General features: G+C 38.2%; 3 protein-coding genes across 3 annotated transcripts; all 3 read right to left on the minus strand.

Annotated features, from left to right (window-relative positions):
• Nucleotides 1-10,976: 10,976 nt before the first annotated feature.
• Nucleotides 10,977-17,129, minus strand: LOC128200081 (uncharacterized). The gene is given in 4 exon segments (XM_052892204.1): nucleotides 10,977-12,903; nucleotides 13,102-13,174; nucleotides 13,519-15,167; nucleotides 15,697-17,129. Coding segments are annotated over 4 exon segments (5,082 nt in total).
• LOC128200100 (uncharacterized) lies at nucleotides 12,896-15,623 on the minus strand. Its single transcript, XM_052892296.1, has 2 exons — nucleotides 13,475-15,623; nucleotides 12,896-13,116 (listed from the first exon to the last, which is right to left on the minus strand). Exon 1 carries the CDS (start codon nucleotides 15,209-15,211, stop codon nucleotides 13,478-13,480), a length of 1,734 nt encoding a protein of 577 aa, XP_052748256.1. The 5' UTR covers nucleotides 15,212-15,623; the 3' UTR covers nucleotides 12,896-13,116; nucleotides 13,475-13,477.
• A 349-nt stretch (nucleotides 17,130-17,478) lies between the features above and the next one.
• Nucleotides 17,479-19,158, minus strand: LOC113513546 (tigger transposable element-derived protein 1-like). The gene has a single exon (XM_026897534.2). The coding sequence runs from the start codon at nucleotides 19,156-19,158 to the stop codon at nucleotides 17,479-17,481; it is 1,680 nt and encodes a 559-aa protein (XP_026753335.2).
• Between the last annotated feature and the right edge of the window lie 864 nt (nucleotides 19,159-20,022).

Here is a 20,022-nt window from a genome sequence, read left to right on the forward strand (position 1 = left end):
ATGTTTGGTGATAAAAATGAGATAAAGATTTGAATAAATAAATATAAAAAAAAGTCCAAAAATGCTAGAAAAAGCGCATCAGGAATAAGCGAAATATTAAAACAAGTTCAATAGCTTTAACGGAAGATAACCCTCAGTGGTGAGCTCTTATTTCTTTAATACGTTAGTTGCGCTTCGCTATTATATTGTCAACAACAGTTTTATCTAGCTCTTTGTTTTCGAAGATGGTTTTTCTTTTTTTATATATATTCGACTAATTTGTTTGTGCAATCAAATTATTTTTTTTCTAAATTTATAATCTAAAATTACACCAAAAGCAGTTTCTAAGAGTTTCACAAAACGCTAATTTCATATGTAAGAACCTAATATTTTTCACGCTTTAAAGAAATATATGGTTTTTCTATCTATCTATCAGATCTACAGTAAGGTGCAAAACTGAGTCAGTACTTTACATTTCCATAAAAAATAGCGTAAAAAATTTAAGATTAATTGTTAAATAATAAACGAATTACGGTATTAAACACTACGTTTATTTATTACTTTAATTACGATTGTCTGATAAGCTTAAACATACTTTTGGTTGGTCAAGGGTGGTCAACCAATTCGAAGCTAGCTTGGTGAATGGCAGCAATCGCAACTGCCGACCTGTGCGCGGGTGCGTTGTCGTGATGAAACAGCACGCCCCTTCGAATTTTCCCTCTCTTTTTCTCTTTGATGGTATTCCTCAAATTGGGAATTAAAGTTGCATAAAATTGACCTGTAATAGTAATTCCACGCACCAGGTAATCAATCAAGAATTTTTTTATTTTATTTATTCATAAACAATCTCTTCTGAGTCCTAAAATATTGAGGCCATAACCTTGCCAGCTGATGCCACGGCATGAAACTTCTTCGGGTTCGGTGATGATGGCCGTTTCCATTGCGAATATTGCTGTTTTGTCTCGGGATCGAAATTATAGACCCATGTTTCATCCATTCTTACGAAACGAGACAAAAAGTTTTCAGAATCTTCTTGAAACTTATCTAACAATATCTTCGAAATATCAAGTCGATTTTGTTTCTTACTGTCGGTTAACAGTCTCGGTCTCCGCAAGATGGGTATAATGCGGAGACTTTTCTCATATTCAAAGATTGTTTCAATATGGATTGAATACTTCCATACAAAATACCCGTTTCTTGAATTAAGTATCGGATGGTAACTCTTCGATCGCTTAATACAGTGTTCTCGACTTTCGCAACATTTTCTTGGGTGACTGACGTCGATGGACGGCCATAACGATATTCGTCTTCCGTGCTCGTTCTCTCTACTCGAAATTGAGAAGTCCACCATACCAGACAGTGGAATACAACGGAGCAGACTCACCTAATGTTGCTTCCAAATAATAATAATAAATAATCTTTATTTACTACTCACAAGGAATATGGTATTTTACATTGTATGACTATTTAGAATTTTAACTTAAAATTATTGTCCTTGTGAGAGTCTGGAGTCTGAACTAGGTCGTGTAGTTGTTTGGAGGGAAATAAGTATAACAACTAACTTTGTCTATTTACATATATTATGTACAGAAGGTAAATATTATATACAAAGGAATATGTAGAAAATAATATATAAAAAAACGGAAATTAAAAGTGTAAGAGACGAGCGATCGAGATGGAGAGAATGACAGCAGAATTGAATGTAGAAAATAAAACGTCGCTGTCATGTCTGTACGACCAGTCCGAAGGAAAGAAAGAGGTGAAATATCTATGTACAATTTCATTAACCTACTTGATGGAAAAGGAAGTAATGATGTTGACAAGTGGCTATGAGATGAATATTTACAATATTTATTTACAGACGCCACAGTCGAAACCTGTACTACAGATCTCCAGGCTGTCTCCAGTTTTACAATATGCTCGTATTACTGAACATCAACATTATTATATCAATACAAGTATTCTTGGTATTTCTTATATTTTAAAGACGAATGTATGAAGAATGTGTTTTGAGTGTAATGTTTGTGTGTGTGTGTGTCGCACATCGTAATGAATCTCTTGCGTCGTTAACTTTTTTAAACAGAGGTATTTAATAACGGCTCGTACTTCGTTTTTCTCTATTTTCGAGAACACGTTCCGAGATGAAGCAAACAAATGAATACATTCAGAAAAAAAAAAACAAAAGGGAATCGGCTATGCCTGCCAGTGTTTATTTTTTTTCTTACCAAGGAGTATGTCGTTTTCAGTACTTTTTGATCCCTCCTCGTAAAAAATGGCAAAGCCGTCAGTGAAGTCTTCATTTGCCAATTTATATACATTGTTTTTAATCTTTGACTCGGTGATTACAGGGCGAATTTTCAATCACATCTTAATTGATAAGTGGTTATAAATTTAAAAGCAATGGCAACTGTGAATACTTTTATCATATTATGTATGCATTTGTCAAATTATACTGTCTTAACCACTAAAGAGGACATACACCCATTTGGTAATGAGTGGTTACAATTACCACAGTTTTGGCATTCCTGCAATTCGGGCTCGGTGCGATGGCGCGTTATCATCATGCAAAATCCAAGAATTGTCGGCCTACATTTCCGGCCGTTTGCGACGTACAGCACCTCTTAAATGCTTTAAAACGGATAAATAATATTCTTTGTTGATTGTCTGGCCTGATGGAAGATACTCATAGCCAGGTACAGGGTGTCTAGTAGCAGATTTATATTTTCAAACTTAAATAAAAAAAGGTAATAATTGACACAAAGTTTTATTAAGAGCCTTGGGCGATAGAATGAAAATGCGGATTTTATTTTTTAAAAAGTGTGCCATCCAAATGTCTTCCATTGAGTTGAACACACTGTTCAGAACGGAGCCTTGTGTTCTGTTCCACACGCTGCAGTAAACTTGATTCAGTTGAACTGATTTCTCGACGAATATTTCCCTTTAAAGCCACAAGAGATTGGGGATTGTCATTATAAACATTCTCTTTGAGGTAGCCTCATAAGAAAAATACATGGGAGTTAGATCGGGCGACCTCGGTGGCCATGGGATGTCTCCAAAGCGACTAATCAGTTTTGGGGGAAATTTTCCCGAAGCAAATTCATCGAAGCTCTGGCTGTGTGTTCAGTCGCCCCGTCCTCTTGAAACTGTGATATACCACACCTACCATCATAGGCTTTTTATCATCCAAACAATCTGTCATTAATAACTTATGTCACGATTACATTAATGTTAAATTATTTATATCTATTCTATGTTTTAATATTAAATTGTTATTACAACAGAAACCATGTGTGTGAAGAGTACGATGAATGAGCTCGCAGGTTTGGCAAAAAGAATTCCGTAATCATGCGTTGATAATTTTCACCGTTGACATTCGTCGCGTGGTCTCGAGTATTTAAAAAAAAATAGTCCAATTATCTCATGCGTGGATAAGGCACACCAAACAGTTACCCTGGGGCATTGCGATGGTTTTTGATGTATCAATCGAGGGTTGCGGATTCTTGGAGACCAGTAACGGCAGTTTTGCTTGTTAACGTGTCCGTTTAAGTAAAAATGAGCCTCGTCGCTCCAAAAAATGTGATTTATAATATAATGCGAAAACGCTCCAACAACGTTCCACAAAAATTTTTGCGTAAATCACTTTTTTTCAGTTCTTGAACGATTTGAAAATTTAAAAGGATGAAACTTCAGATCCTCTTTCAAAATTTCATGAATAATTGCTCTTGGAAGTACCAGTGAGGTTGGTCTTTTCCTTATTGAATTTATTTTGATATTTCGAATAAGACGAAACTGTCTGCATTTTTATTAACGGGGTAAAATACCGACAATTGGGTCCATTTAAGGCATTCGTGGTCTTTGTTGTGTCAATTAATATATGAGGAACCACTCAACGGATTAAAACTATTGACATTCATATAAAGACTTAAAATTTCTTTTAGACTCCAGCCACTATCTTTCTTTTCAAATTCTGATACTTTAGTTATGATGGTATCTTTAAATGTGTTAAAAAAGTTGTTAAATTCATCTCCTACACATATAACCCAGTTTGAAAATCAAATTTGTACACTTATGCCTTTGTTTCCTGTACAAAATTCGTATACGAGGTTTGTCCGGAAAGTACGTATAAAAGTTTTTTAAAAATTTTATTTTACAATTATTCAGGTAAATCAATTTTATCCCCTTCAAAGTACTCCCCCTGTGACATAATGCACTTGTGCCAACGCCGTTTCCACTGTGAGAAGGCTCCTTGAAAGTCCTCTGGTTGTAGGTTTCTCAGCTGCCCCGTCGTAGCTTTTTTTATCTCATTTATGTCCCCCAAATGCCGCCCCCGAAGTACCAATTTGGTTTTTGGGAACAAGAAGAAGTCACACGGGGCCAAATCCGGCGAATAGGGGGGGTGTTCGGTCACCGTAATGGAATTTTTACTCAAAAACTCACGGACAACAAGAGAGGTGTGGGCAGGGGCATTGTCGTGGTGAAGAATCCAACGCCCCTCTCGCGCCAATTCTGGACGAACTCGTGCCACACGACTGTCTGACCGTTAAACGACGGTCCCCATTAACACAAGTTCGTATTCTTTCCACGTTTTCGTCGGAATGTGAAGTGGAAGGACGTCCTGAACGTGGGTCATTTTCTCTCTGAATCTTTTTAGCCACTTGTGGACGGTTGGTTCCTTCACAGCATCATCCCCATAAACTGTTCTGAGATCGGCAAAAATTTCACGGCCATTCTTGCCGAGTTTCGAGAGAAACTTGATTACGACGCGCTGCTCTTCAACGGAAGCGGGCTCCATGCCGACGGGGTTTCGTTAAGAGGTAACTTCACAGATGGCGTGACAAGCCAGTTCGCACCGCACGGTGGTCAGACCAGAACTGAAGCATTGTTAGGGACATAAGGAAGGGGTCCTGCGCTTACCTGGCCTCCCCACTCCTCTTTCTCGCATTCCAGAACACTTTTATACGAACTTTCCGGACAGACCTCGTATAGTACAAAATTCACTTCGAAAATAGTTTTTTCAAAGATTCATCAACTAAATAATTTAGTGTCTTTAATTGAGTTACGAAATACATGGTTATAGAAATAATTCTATACGTTAAAAGCCTATTTCCGAAGGCACTTTCAATTATTTTTACATTTGATAGATAATGTTGCGACTTGGTAATATTATTTTTATGAAAATTACTTCGTAAGATGCAGACATCACATTGAACTAGAACGTGTCTTCGTCACTTATTTAATTAGTCTGGTTTTGCAAAGATGATATATGTTATTCTGCACAACGCCATCTGCTACATTTTGTTTGCGCTTCAGTTTTTGTAGATTTCTGTAACAAATATACAAATTTAAAGAGGCATATAATACAATTTTCACATATAACACAATTTTGATTTGAGCAGAACACAGGGCATAATATTGTCAATAATATTAAAATAACTAAAAATATTACCTAGTATTAATTTTGGTTGCAATGCACACAATATGCGTGTATCTGCATACCGTCTATCTCGTCTCTATCGACACTTGAACTGCTACTATGTCCCCAACATGGAGTATAATTTCTAAATCTTCCATTAATGACTTCGGAAGTTTCCCACTTGTATACCACAATCTGATATAATTGTGAAATTCATTTAATATTAAGGATTTTGGTAACAATAATATCTCGTCTGTATTTAGAGACAACACGGTGTCACATATGTAGTTCACACAAATAACTGATTCGGATTCGATTGACCAACCGACGATCTGAGAACTGCCTTCTTTTTTCTTCGGCTCTTCAAAGAAATGCTCAATACTGTTGTTAGCCCGCTTCAATGATGAATTTTTCTTGTTTTTCAACAGAGTATTATCTTGCCGCTAGTCATCACTTATGTTGGGATAATAATAATTTTTCAATGTATAATCCACTGTGTCTTCGTTTATAGAAAGCTGAAACAAATGCGAATAGATGAACACACAACACAACACGTTATTAAATGATATAATTATTGCAGAGTGAGAACAAATTAGACTACATCATAAGACAATGCTTGATTATTTAGCGACTAAAATTAAATTGATCTAAGTTACAAAACATCGCAACTTTAGGCTTTTGGACATGAACTGAATATGTGATGACTAGATTTATAAAAAAACCAATTTATGTTTATATTCAACACCTCACCTTCATTATTCTTTAGAGTAAACGTAACACACGAGAACTACACACTCGCTACAAGAATTCTTATTCTTGTGATACATTTAAAATGGTGAAACGGCTTTTATAGAGTCGGCTGGACGAACAAGTTGAAACACGAATATGGTCGGATTTTATTTTTATGTGAAAATTAACATTCCTTAGACATATCCTTTTTTTTTTGGGTGGTATTAGTCGTTAGTAATTCCAACTATTCGGGTAGAAAAAAAATCTCTGTACCGTCACGTTCTTATTTGTAAATATTGGATGCAATTTTTTTTTTTATATAGCAAAATTGGTTTTAAGCATATTTAATGTAGAACACCATCTGAAAACATCTGCAAGATGCAAACGAGTCTTGTGAATGTGAGAAAGACTCTGTTTTCCGCGCTTAGCCTCTCATTTGGGCCGTTGTGCGTATGATGCAAACGAGTCTTATGAAGTATCCACACATAGTGACAGTAGTTTAAGGTTCTATTCGTAACGAACGTTATAATTTCTGGTTTAATCAAATCGCCCGTGTGATCGTGACACAGGCGCATGACATATTTTCGCATCATTATGCATTGTGGATATAATAATTACTACTTTTGTAGGTTTTGCAACATAAGACAATAACGTACAAGGTGTGTGAAATCCAAATTTTGTGGAATACATTGGACTACCTCTCGCCGTACGAAACTCCAAAGGAACTTCCCTTTTATTATTTCTGACAGTACCAACCATCGTAGTTTTGTTGAAAAATGTTCTTATCGATCTCACTACAGCAACTAGGTATGTCACTTATCGAGGGTCAGTCAAGTATTTAGGCAATAAGTTACAAACGCATAAGGTCTGCTTATTGTCTCATTTACCCACAAAAGCGGCTTTCGTAGCTAGCGGTCTTCCAATACATCGAAAAAAGCCTATGCGAGTGTAATCAGCTCATCGGGTATCGTAGACATAGGTATACCATATGCATATTTCAAAATTTATAAAGCTTAAGAAAATAATAATAGCATCTATAATTTTTTTAATGAAATTATAAATGTACGATGCAAAGCAGTTAACATTAAAGCTATAATTTTTTGCGTGTTTCATTACAAAGTTTCAAGTCCGTCAAAATGACGGGTTCCGTAAACCTAGTGTTAATAATATTTGTTCGTGTTCTTCAGTAAACACTTTATTAATATCATACCTCGGCACGAGTGATATATTAGGAGTACAAATAAGTTTCCGCCGTTTTTTAACACAAATTAAATATTTATTATAGAAGAACGGTAATATAGATTTATATAAAATATTGCCCATCACTTGCAACCACTTTTTCCCATCTCTCAGGCAGCATTCGAATTCCACGTCTGAAGAACTCCTTGTCTTTTGAGGCTATCCACGAATCAACCCAATTTTTGGTATCCTCATAAGATGTAAACCGCTGCGTCGTCAGAGCATGTGCCATGGACCGAAACAGGTGATAATCGGACGGTGCAATGTCTGGTGAATACGGCGGGTGGGGTAACACTTCCCAATCAAGTGTTTCCAAGTACTTTTTTACGGGAGCCGCAACATGTGGACGAGCATTGTCATGCAGAAGAATAATTTTTTCGTGTCTAGAATAGTATTGAGGGCGTTTTTCTTTCAGAGCTCGGCTCAATCTCATCAATTGTGTTCGATAGAGGGCTCCAGTAATTGTTTCGCTCGGATTAAGCAACTCATAATACACTACACCTAGCTGATCCCACCAAATACACAGCATAAGTTTTTTTCCGTGAATATTCGGTTTTGCTGTTGATGTTGACGCGTGGCCAGGTAATCCCCATGATTTTTTTCTTTTTGGATTGTCATAATGTATCCACTTCTCATCACCAGTTACGATACGATGTAAAAAACCCTTTTTTTTATGTCTAGCTAGCAGCATTTCACTTAAGCATAATCGGCGTTCAATATCTCTCGGCTTTAATTCGTACGGAACCCAATTTCCTTGTTTATGAATCATTCCTAATGATTTTAAACGATGTGAGACTGCTTGCTGAGTGACTTCTAATGTTAGAGCAAGTTCTTTTTGTGTTTGAGATGAATCCTCCTCCAATAATTCCTCCAATTCTGCATCCTCCTAAATTTTTGGCCTTCCACTGCGATCTTTGTCTTCTACGTCGAAATCACCGTTTTTAAACTTTTGAAACCACTCTCGACACGTTCTCTCACTCAAAGCACCCTCACCATATGCTTCTACGAGCAATTGATGCGCCTTAGCAGCAGATTTCTTTAAATTAAAGAAGTAAATTAATATTTCCCGCAAATGACGCTTATTTGGCTCAAATTTTGACATTTTCAAGTTATAAAAATTATATTTTACCAATATCAAATCAATAATATTAATAGGTTATGTTGGTCTTGAATGTCGAAACTATTTTTTAAGCCGGTTATCATCTGCGAAAGCTAACCGAAACTCCGTGCCGCGCCATCCACAATAAAACGGCGGAAACTTATTTGTACTCCTAATATTATCACCATGTTCACGTTTTTTTAACGTAACGGTGCAATGTAGGTTAGAGGATTTTACTGGTTTTTGCCGCCGTCCTAAAGGAGCTACCATTTTCTATCATTAGTAATGCTGACTTCATACCGTCTTTTCTGTGTTTTCCAATTTTTTTTACTTATTTCTTGGCCTGACATCCTAAAACAATCAAAAATATTATTGATTTTCAGCATAACACTATCATTGAACAGTGAACCAGGTTCACTATAAACCTGGTACTATGTCAATCTGGTTCACTGTTCAGTACACACACTATTCAACTTATTAAAAAAAAAATAGGTTGTAGGCTGCATTGTCACTAAGCATAAAGCTCATAAAACGTCTAAAACTACAACAATATTTACACTGTAAAGCTTTTGGTGCTAGGATTAATAACAGAATATATAAAAATCGAGACACTTACGTGAGAATTGTATGTTTTTTTTTGGCGAGAAACAAACAAAGCACTGTCACACGTCACGCTCAAGCCGTGGCCACCGGCTGTCTAAGGGAGAGAGGAAGGGTGCCTACGAGAAAAGTTTTAACAATAAACTAAATACTTTATTTTGGAATTCAACCTTTCCCTTCATACTTAACTGGGCTTAGGATCAGCAGAATTATTTTATTAATACATGGAACTGTAGAAATCAAAGAAAATAATTAGGGCGTATTTAGAAAGTTTGAATCAGCTATTTACAATGATTAAGATGAGAATTAAGTACACCCAACTACATAGAAGGGTACTCGTACCAGGATCCATATTAAATTTTTGCAATTTCCGGTGTCTTTTTGCCCCCCGAGGTAAGATATTTGCTACTTATTGAACCTGGTGAGGTAAAGGGATTATAAAACTTGGTCTCCTTGTTGTCATTGAGGAAAACCAGAGTACTTGATACAATAAGTTTGACTACTAAGTACAACCAACCTTCGTTGCATATGACAATGCAAACATTTTTGTATCACACCCTTTGATTAGATTTGTATAGTTCTATATTGTAAATCTTTGATTGGAACTTTTGATCTTAAAATTTGACTTTATATTCTAAAAATATTCTCTCCTTAAATTATGCTACAGCAGGAACCGCAAGAGCAAAAGTGATGTCAGTAGTGTTATAACATGCACAAAAAAAAACTTATGTTATAAAAATAGCGATGACATGCAATGGATGACGCTTCTCGCCAATAATGCCTTCAGACTTTAATTTCAAAGGAAGGACTGTACAATATATACAATTGATTTTTTGGGGTAGTTACCTGCCCTTAAATCTCTTTCCGCCGATCCATTTCTTCAAGTTTGGGAATAAGAAATAGTCGCACGGGGCTCAATCGGGAGAATAGGCCGGATTATGGAGCAATACGTAGCCTAATTCATGGATTTTTGCCATGGAAACTACACATGTTTGCACCCGTGCATTGTCCTTGTGGAAAAGGACTTTTTCTTGGTCAAGTGCGGTGGCTCTTTTTTTTTCAATGCCTTATCGAATCGACCCAATAAGTTGCTGTAATATTCGCCATTGATTGTTTTCCTTTTTGAAGGTAGTCAATGTGGATAACACCGCGTGTATCCCAAAAAAAAAACAGTCGCCATGACTTTCTTGGCTAACAAACCTATCTTTGCCTTCTTTGGCACCGATTTACTCCGAGAATCGGCGCAATTTTTAATTTTTTTTTTACAACAACAGATTTTTTATTTTGATTTCTTTTGAACTCAAATCCATTGTTATGCAACATTTTTCTAAATGTTTCTCTACATGCAGTGAATTCATTTGACTCTCTCAGTTCGGCAAGCAAACTTCTCAGCGTAGGCACTTTTGACACTATAAAACTCATTAATTTTATTACGTATCGTGGGTATAATAATAATAATAAGTTTATTTCAAAATAAATGTTACAAGCATTTTTAAATATAGGTGAAACCCTGCTCCCTAAATAGGTATATCGAAGTCATTTACGTTAGCGGAGGCGCTTCTTCCCTGGCGTGCTCCATTCTCCTTTGTTAACAGCACCCTCTTTTTTTTAATTTCTTACACATACTTCTGGAAAATAAGAAAAAAAAAAATAATGTAATATTGGATTTCACAAGAATTTATCAAATCAGTAACATTTGTAGTAATTGATATGTAGGTACTTGTCATACGTAGGTCACACTGTAAGTTTTGCGTAACTTAAAAAAACAACATGTGTTGGATCGTTATAAAAATAATTAAAATAAGTTGTAAGACTATTGCGCTGCGTGCGGTGTTCAACGACCAACTGCCGCCGGCCTCCCGTTGCCCAACCGCTACCGGGGTATCCGTAGCTTAGCAACGAGCCAACAGCGCGAGGCTACCGGCGGTCGTCACGGAGCGTAGCAGCATCCCAGCGCGGAATTTCCACTACAACGGTACACACCTCACAGATGTCACGAGCAACTTCGTCACATGGCGGTCGGCTGAGGGTATCTGCAATAAGGTTAGCCTTACCCGGAGTGTAATCTACTTTGAGGTCAAAGTATTGCAGCTTCATAGCCCAGCGGACCAGTCTACCCGTGGGCGACTTGAGAGTGAGCAGCCATTTGAGTGGCTGATGATCGCTAGCGACGTGCACCGGATGTCCATCAATATAACCGCGGAACTTCTCAACGGCCCAAACAACAGCGAGTGCCTCTCGCTCGGTTGTCGAGTAGTTTCGTTCGGCGTGAGTTAGAAGACGACTGGCGTACTCAATAGGACACTCTTCGTGTTGAGACTCCCCCTGGAGTAGAACAGCCCCCAAGGCATAATTGCTAGCGTCGGTCCTGAGAACAAAAGGAAGACTGTAGTCTGGCTGCGTAAGTATCGGAGCGGACGTAAGTAATTTCTTAAGTTCCGTGAACGCAGCGGCTTGGTTTTCCTCCCATATCCATGGCTGGGTCTTCTTTGTCAGCAATGTCAACGGCTGCGCGACTTTAGAAAAGTTCGGAACAAATTTCCTAAACCAAGAAGCAGTTTGTAGGAAACTTTTCAGGTGCTTCAAGTTACGTGGCTCCTTCATCTCCAAGATGGCAGCGACCTTGACTGGATCTGGTGATACTCCCTCGGGTGTAATAACGTGCCCAAGATACTTGACACTGTCACGCGCAAACATGCACTTATCGCGATTACCGTGCAGGCAGAAAGTACGGAGACGTTCAAATACGGCACGAAGATCCCGAAGATGTTGTTCGTAGCTGGCTGAGATTATTATGAGGTCATCTATGTATCCTAGAATGGTAACGTCCTTGAGAGTTGCTCCCGACCGGAATCTATCGATGAGCCGCTGGAAGGTGGCTGGTGCGTTGCGTAAACCAAAAGGCATGCGCCTAAATCTATGCATTCCGAAGGGAGTCACGAACGCAGTTTTATCCTGATCCTCCATACGAACGGAAACCTGCCAGTAACCGGACCGCAGGTCCACAGTACTCATGTAACAACTTTTACCTGTGTACTGCAGCAAATCGTCGATAACAGGCAACGGATAAGCGTCACTCTTTGTAATAGCATTCAGTCTCCTATAATCTACGCAAAATCTATATGACCCATCCTTCTTAGGTACTAAAAGAGCTGGCGCCGCCCATGCAGACTCGCATTCCTCAATAATACCTTGTTGGATCATATGCTCTAATTGTTCTTGCATAACAGCTTTCTTGGCGGGCGTAAGTCGGTACGGAGGTACAGCAATAGGCGCATGCTCCCCAGTCTCTATACAATGCTCCGCAAAAGGCGTAGGCCCTCCCCCTTCTCCAAAGATGTCTTCATATTCTTGGAGTAGCTCACTGAGTCTAATCTTCTCTGGTGGAGATAGCATGGAACCCTCATCTGGCCGCAAAACATTTGTGGCTGCACATCCAATTACGTCACCACATGACTCAAAACACAAGGGGTGAATGACCTCGGGGCGATCAGCTGTGAACCAGTAATTCTCAGGTAAGTTAAGGACTATACGGGCTTTACGCAAAAAATCAATGCCTAACAATGTTTCATTATTACTCGCGTCGGGGAAAATAACAAAAGTGGTAGGTATTAGCATACCTGCAAGTTGAACATTTACATCCACGAGCTTTACATTTACATCGCGAATTAAACCATCAGCAAGTTTAACTGTCAACAAATCCTCTCAAAAGAGATGCTGTTGCTGTTGAAGTAAAAAATAAAGAGTGCTACCAGCAACACAACATTTAGCACCGGTATCTATTAAACCCGTACCACGAAACCCATATACCTCAATATTTAAGGGGGGCGATACATGTAATCGCCTTAATTTTTACCGTTTTTTAAGGACTTTTTAAACTGGGAAGGAATGACTGAATCTTTTTGAACTTTTTTAGGGTTATTTATTATATATTAAAATACACAAAAAAAATTTTTTTTTATTTTTTTTTTAAAAGGCTGCCGTAAAAATAAATCTGCCAAGACCCTCTCGGAAAAAGCCATCAATTTGCGGGCGTTCTCACTTTTCGTACGGTGATCTGAAATCAAAAAAATTAGTTTGTACGTGTTCATAAAACATATATCTTCTAGTTAAGCCTAAAAAAAAATTAAAAAAGTCACAAAATCGTAAATTGGCACACCTCAGAAAAAAAAAGTTCGATTTTTCACCTTTTTTTCAATGGTTTTTTTGGTAAAAGGGTTAATTTTTGAAAATTTTTTTGGAATGTTTGAGGTTTAACTAGAAGCTATTACTGTAAAGTAGATGTGTGCAAAATTTCATTGGAATCGGTTGAGAACTTTTTGAGTTATCCCACCCGCAAATTTCAAAAATGTCGTTTTGAGAAAAACGCGTTTAAAGTTTTGACACATAGAAACTGTATGATTAAAGTGGCTTACCGATTAATCAGCGATTCCAGGGCCATATAGAAGTCCTTCGGTACGTTCAAGGAACTCGTTTTTCTTTGCAAGTTCCTGCAGACATGCTTGACGAGCTTGTTTGGTGGTCAAAGAGCTGCGGCGATTTTCTCGATTCACTCTTTGCTCATCGATTTTCTCTTTATATGACATGGATTGGCGGCCAATAACAATTTGCAGTGAGTTCATAAGTTGTAAGATAAAATTTAACCCATCATTGAACAACCCTGCAGATATAAAAGCACTAATCTCTACGATCTTCCGTCCAGAGTTGAGATGTTTTGGACAGAGGCGCCAGACAGTAGAATTATAACTTTCATTTGCATTCTGAGTGTGACCTCCTAAACATCTTTCAAGCAAGTCATCCCGAGATAAATCGTCAAAAATTGGCTTAATATGAGGTTGAACATCAGGATGTAATGGAGTTGGATGTTTAATTTCTTTGGGATTTTCTCCTAAAGCTTCAGCTTTGCGCCACTTGCACCAGCTATCGGAACCAGATGGACAGTACTCGTGACTTGGTTTATCATCTGTAGAGCACATGTGATAGTAAGTGGCCATGATCGCATCTTTCATGTCTTTTACACTATTAACGTTTCTTCGAATGGCCAATCCGTAATATAACGATAATTTTTTAATTAATGCTTCCGTCAATTTACCTCTTCCGCCCAGATGATTGTCTCTTTTAGTTTTTCGGAGACGAGTACCCATCCTCTTCTGAACATGGCCGATGCATTCACTTTTCACAACTCGAAATTCGTCGCCATACGGATTCAAATCAAGAATTCCTTTGAAGGTTTTTGAATCTCCATCTCCTATGTAGTTTCCGTATTTGACACCAAATAATTCTTCAGATCGTGAAAACATTTCCTTTACAGCTTCGACTTCCATAGCACCAGAAGAACCTTTATGGTTTTCTTGGCAGTTTGGTTCATGTTCTTCGAACCACTCACGATATTCTTCAGTGTTAGTTTTATTTTTCCAACGAGCACAACCTGCACAGAAACTACTTTTAACGGCTAAATCAATTACTTTACCACAGTAATATCCAATAAGGGTTGTGACCCCATACATCGATTTAAAACCCCGCTTTTTCCATGTACCGTCCCCAGAAACTTTTAAATTTAAGATTGGCCGCTCATGCTTTTCGTTCTCACGTTTTTCTTCGCCGACAGCTTTTACACAAGAAGCTTGAAATAACGACTGTGTAGTGGTGTGTAACAGCGAGATGATAGCATTGTATGTACTTTCAGATATACCATTACAAATGTCCATCATATTACAAAATAAGTTAATTCCCTCTCTAGCAACACCTAAAAGACGCATGACTAACACTATTCTGCGATTTACTTCAAATCCATTATTGATTAATGGTCCAGAAGAAATGTTTTTGAGGCCACACTTGCATATCACGACGATTTTAAAACCTAAACCTCTGTTAGCACTTTCTTCAAATTTCACAGGTAATTTACAATCACGACATATCAAAATCTCTGACAATGCTGTAAACACGGTAAAAAACTCGATAAATCGATAGCCTAGAAGCGGACTGTAATGATAATTTTCTTCGTCAGCGTTAGAGAGTTTTCTCGCACTTGTACTTTGCGCTTCCGTATTTTCTTCATTTTTATTAGAGTGTTGATTTCCATAAAACTGTCTTTTTCGTGGTTTCGCACTACGGGTTGATATATTTCTTTTATTTTTAGGATAAGACTGCATTTTTATTTAACTTATTAATTTACTCCGCACAAAACGAATGCCAGAAGTATACTGAACTGAACTAAAATAACGGCAACACTGGTTTTAAGTATTTTATGTTAACTATATAGTCCTTGTATACCTAGAATTAAAGAAAAAAAAGGTTTTTGGAACATCTGCTGACCCGGTTCGATCATACAATAGACCCCAAGAATCTACATTCGAAACGCAGGTAGCGAGAATCGAGCGCTCAGTTACAGAGTACAATAGCACTCAAGCGTCGAGTTGAGGCGTGGCACTTAAATGAGTTTTTAATGTATAAATAATGATAATTTTGTTTTGAATATTTACAGGCATATTTTTGAGATGTTATTCTAACGATTTATGAAAAAAAGAAAAAATCGATTTTTTTTTTTTTTACATGTATCGCCCCCCTTAATAGAGGTCGGCGCGTTGAGTCGTCATTCCGCATAAAACACAACGGTGAAACGCAAAAATCCGCTCGCGATACATTTAAACATTGATTACATAAATTATCAGTTTTAACATTGCTACCTACATTAACATTGTCTCTCGGAGACACATTTATATTCTCTGACATATAGTTACAATCACACAACTTATTACTACAACATTGGGTACTATTATGAAAAGTGTCTCTCAGAGACAGTTTTATATTCTTTGACCTCTGAGTGTGACATCTATCTAAACACAAATTTTCATTCTTTGACGCCTGACGACAGTCACACGATTTAAAGTTACCTACATTACAATTACTACTTAGACTATTATATTCAGAAAGAGAGTAAAATGTTTTAGACTTACAGTTGTCACAATTGGATCTAATGGTACCTTTGGTACCGCAACCGTAACACTTTAAATCACTTTTTTTCTTATCACAAGCACTTCTATCATGTCCTGATTTACGACAGTAGACACAAAATTTACCTCGTTTGGTAGAACTTACTACCGGAGCACTGGACGTAGAAGGCGCGAAGTCGGCACTATCCGGCTGCGGGGCCGGCGCCGTAGGGGCGGGACGCTGCGCTTCGGCGCGTGGACGCGCACCGGGCGGCGCGCGCGCTGCGTGCGGCGGTGCACGCTGCTCGCGCACAGGCGTTATGGCGCGCGCTGTTGGCGCGCAATGCGCACGACTTATGGAATCGCGCGCTGACTGCGTAACAGTTGACGACGACTTCGACGACAGTTTATTTGCTTCACTTAACGCTTCTTCGACATTACGGGCTTTATATATAAGTTCTTCTATCGTAGTTACACTCTCTCTCGTAACTCTTTTCCTTATAGATCTGTTTAGTAACCCATATATAATGTCTAGCTGTACTCGTTCTTCTAATACATAAGGTAACGTAGTGAGAAGGGCGCGCAGGCGGGCCACGAACACTTCTGTGCGATCAGCATCTTGCTCGGACTTAAATATGTCACGGAACACTTTGTGTGGTGGCCGCGGCGTACCATACATAGCACGCAAGCGACTCATAGCTTCTTCCCACGAAGTTACTGAGGTTCGAATACCTCTAAACCACACGGCAGCATCTCCCTCTAGGAGCATCGGCAAGCCCTTTAGTGCTATAGTGTCAGGTATACTCATACACTCTTTATAAATTTCGATATTATCGATGAATGCCTCCAAGACCGCAAGGTCGGCGTCAGTGTCGCCGCGGAACCGGGCCGTGCATTTGGCGAAGTTACCCAATATCGCAGGTGATGTGTGTGGTGAAGGTGGTGGCGAAACGAAACCAGCAGCGCCGCCTGACTGTGCTGCTAGGATAGCTGCTACGAGTTGACTATTGAACTCCGCTTGAACCTTTGCGAAAGCGGTCAATAGTGACGCGAACTGGTTCTCACTGGAGAAGGAAACGTCTGCCACTTCTTCACTGTCACTAATCTGACTTTTACGACGGGCATTATTACGCGGCATTGTCAACAATATGATTTATAAACAGTTTCACTATAAAACAATACAGGCAGTCCTCGTACTTACGGCATGTTAGGTTCTCGAAATACGCGACGTAAATCGAAACGACGTAAGTCGAGACATATTTTTTCATATGTTTACATGTAAAACTCAAGGGTTAGGTTCCACACGGACTCGAAATAATAAAAAAAACTGCATTTATAACAAAGGACGTACTTTATTATTAAAAGTAAGTTCTTAAAATAATTATATATTATGCACTTATGAAATTGCTAGTTATTTTTGGTATTTGTGTGTTATTAATTTTAATAATAATTATAAAACTTATACATATGTAATGATAAATAATAAATTAAACTTTTGGCTTAAAGAAACTATCAATTCTAGATTGCTTGGCTTCTTTCTTCTTGCTATCATACAGATCTTGGTAACAGTGATAGGCTGCACAAATTTTGTTATTAACGTTAAAACTTCTCTCAAAATTAGGATCATTTTCTTCAAAAATTTTCATGGCATTCTTCAAATTTGCAAAGGCTACGGAAAGTTTTTTTAGTGTAAGTTCTTTTTCAGAGTCACTAATAGAAGAAGCTATTTCTTGTGACTCGAGTGCTTCCTTTTGTACTTGTGCCTCCAATTCAATAAGATCTTCATCAGTCAGTTCTTGCGAATGTGAGCTTAACAGATCATCAATATCATCAGTAGTAACTGCAATGTCAGGCAAACGGTTAGCCAAATGAACAATGTCAGTTGTGATCTCATCGACATTTGGTTGATCTGTAGATGTAGAACTTTCAGATGGCTCAAAAAAAAATGGGCATAACTTTTTCCACACTCCTTTTAAATTGTTGGGTGTCACCTCATCCCATGAAGTAGCAATATTTTTTACGCATTGCAGGATATTATAACTTTTCCAAAAATCTCTCAGCTCCATGCCATCATTTTCATTAGCCTTTACAGCCTGTGAAAAAGTTCTCCTGAGATAATAGGCCTTAAAAGACGCGATAACTCCTTGATCCATCGGCTGTAACAACGAAGTGGTGTTGGGAGGCAGGAACACGACTTTGATTTGAGGATCAATATCGGCAATACGCACAGGATGGCCGGGAGCATTGTCCAAAATAAGTAAAGCTTTATAAGCCAAATTATTGTTTGAACAGTACTGTTTCACTTCAGGTATAAAATGCTTAGTAAACCATTCTTCAAAAAGTATTGATGTAACCCATGCCTTTGGATTAGCCTTCCATATAACTGGAAGAGTACTCTTGACGTAATTTTTGAGAGCTCGAGGATTTTCAGACCTATAAACTAAAAGGGGTTTCAATTTAAGATCACCTTCAACATTCGAACCCAATAACAACGTCAAACGATCTTTAGCCGCTTTAAATCCAGGCATAGACTTTTCTTCCTGTGATATAAAAGTACGAGAGGGCATTTTTTTCCAAAACAAACCAGTTTCGTCCACGTTAAAAATTTGTTTAGGCGAATAGTCTCCACTTTCGATAATTTCCTTTAATATTCCAGGAAAACTCTGAGCAGCCACATGATCGGCACTAGCAGCTTCTCCTTGCACTCGAATGTTATGTAACGAATATCTCGTTTTAAAGCGCATGAACCATCCGCGACTGGCAGAAAAACATTTTGTTTCGTCACTATTATTCTCGCCACGTTTATTTTGCAGTGTGTTGATGATACTCAGCGCCTTATTTTGTATAATATCCAAACTTAGAGGAACCCGTCGCTGAGTTTGATCTTGAATCCAATTGTACAATAGTTTTTCCATTTCATAAATTAAAGCATTCCTTTTGCGTATAATAGTGCTGTTTGAAGAGACGGAAGGAAGAGCTGTTAAGAGTTTTTCTTTATCTTTCAATATTGTTTGTACCGTCGTGCGTGATAAATTAAGTTCTCGTCCAATAGATGAAGTCGAATAACCGCGATCTTTGAGTTTTAAAATCTTAGATTTAACCTCCATTGTAATTGACTTTCTTACTCTCTTCTTCACTTTATTATTACTGTCTTGTTTAGGTGGCATTGTTTAAAATTCACTTAAATATGTATGTAAACACAAAAACTGTCAAAGATGCAAAAAAACTAATTTATTACGTCTTGATTGTCCGTTGTCCCTGAATGTACTAAACAAAATCAGCGACATTTGCGGGGTATTCCCCGCACGAGACGACACCGCGCCCCGCCCGCGCCCCTCACGGACATTGACCTTGCGACAAGTGAATTCTCCGATATGCCGGAAATCGAAACAAATGACGTATGCTTGAGGAATAGTGTCAAAACATTGTTTGACGTAACTTGAAACGACGTAAATCGAAACGACGTAAGTCGAGGACCGCCTGTACGCACTACGCACTTGGTAACAGTTCACTTTTCAAAACCGCTGTAAGACAAAGACCTTATAGACACGAACATGTACGATAAGTATTTTGTCGACGTGAGTTCGTTACGAATAATCACTGTTATTGCCCGAGTTGGGAAACCAATTGTTGGATCGTTATAAAAATAATTAAAATAAGTTGTAAGACTATTGCGCTGCGTGCGGTGTTCAACGACCAACTGCCGCCGGCCTCCCGTTGCCCAACCGCTACCGGGGTATCCGTTGCTTAGCAACGAGCCAACAGCGCGAGGCTACCGGCGGGTGCGCCGCTATATATATATATATATATATATATATATATATATCTACTTACGTAGTGTATTACACATGTTATAACCAAAATATTATGTTTATTGCTTTTCAAAATACTCTCCTTCTCCTTTACACTTTAAACATTTTTTCATGCGATCGAACCATTTTTTAAAACAGGAGGACCACAGATCTGAAGGCATTTTCTACGTGCTGATTGAACGTTATCACTGCCTCTTCGAAGTTGGTAAAAGTGAAACC

The sequence above is a fragment of the Galleria mellonella genome, unplaced genomic scaffold (genome assembly GCF_026898425.1).
Source record: "Galleria mellonella isolate WM207_F2 unplaced genomic scaffold, CSIRO_AGI_GalMel_v1 utg150, whole genome shotgun sequence".
Classification (NCBI taxonomy): Eukaryota; Metazoa; Arthropoda; class Insecta; order Lepidoptera; family Pyralidae; genus Galleria; species Galleria mellonella.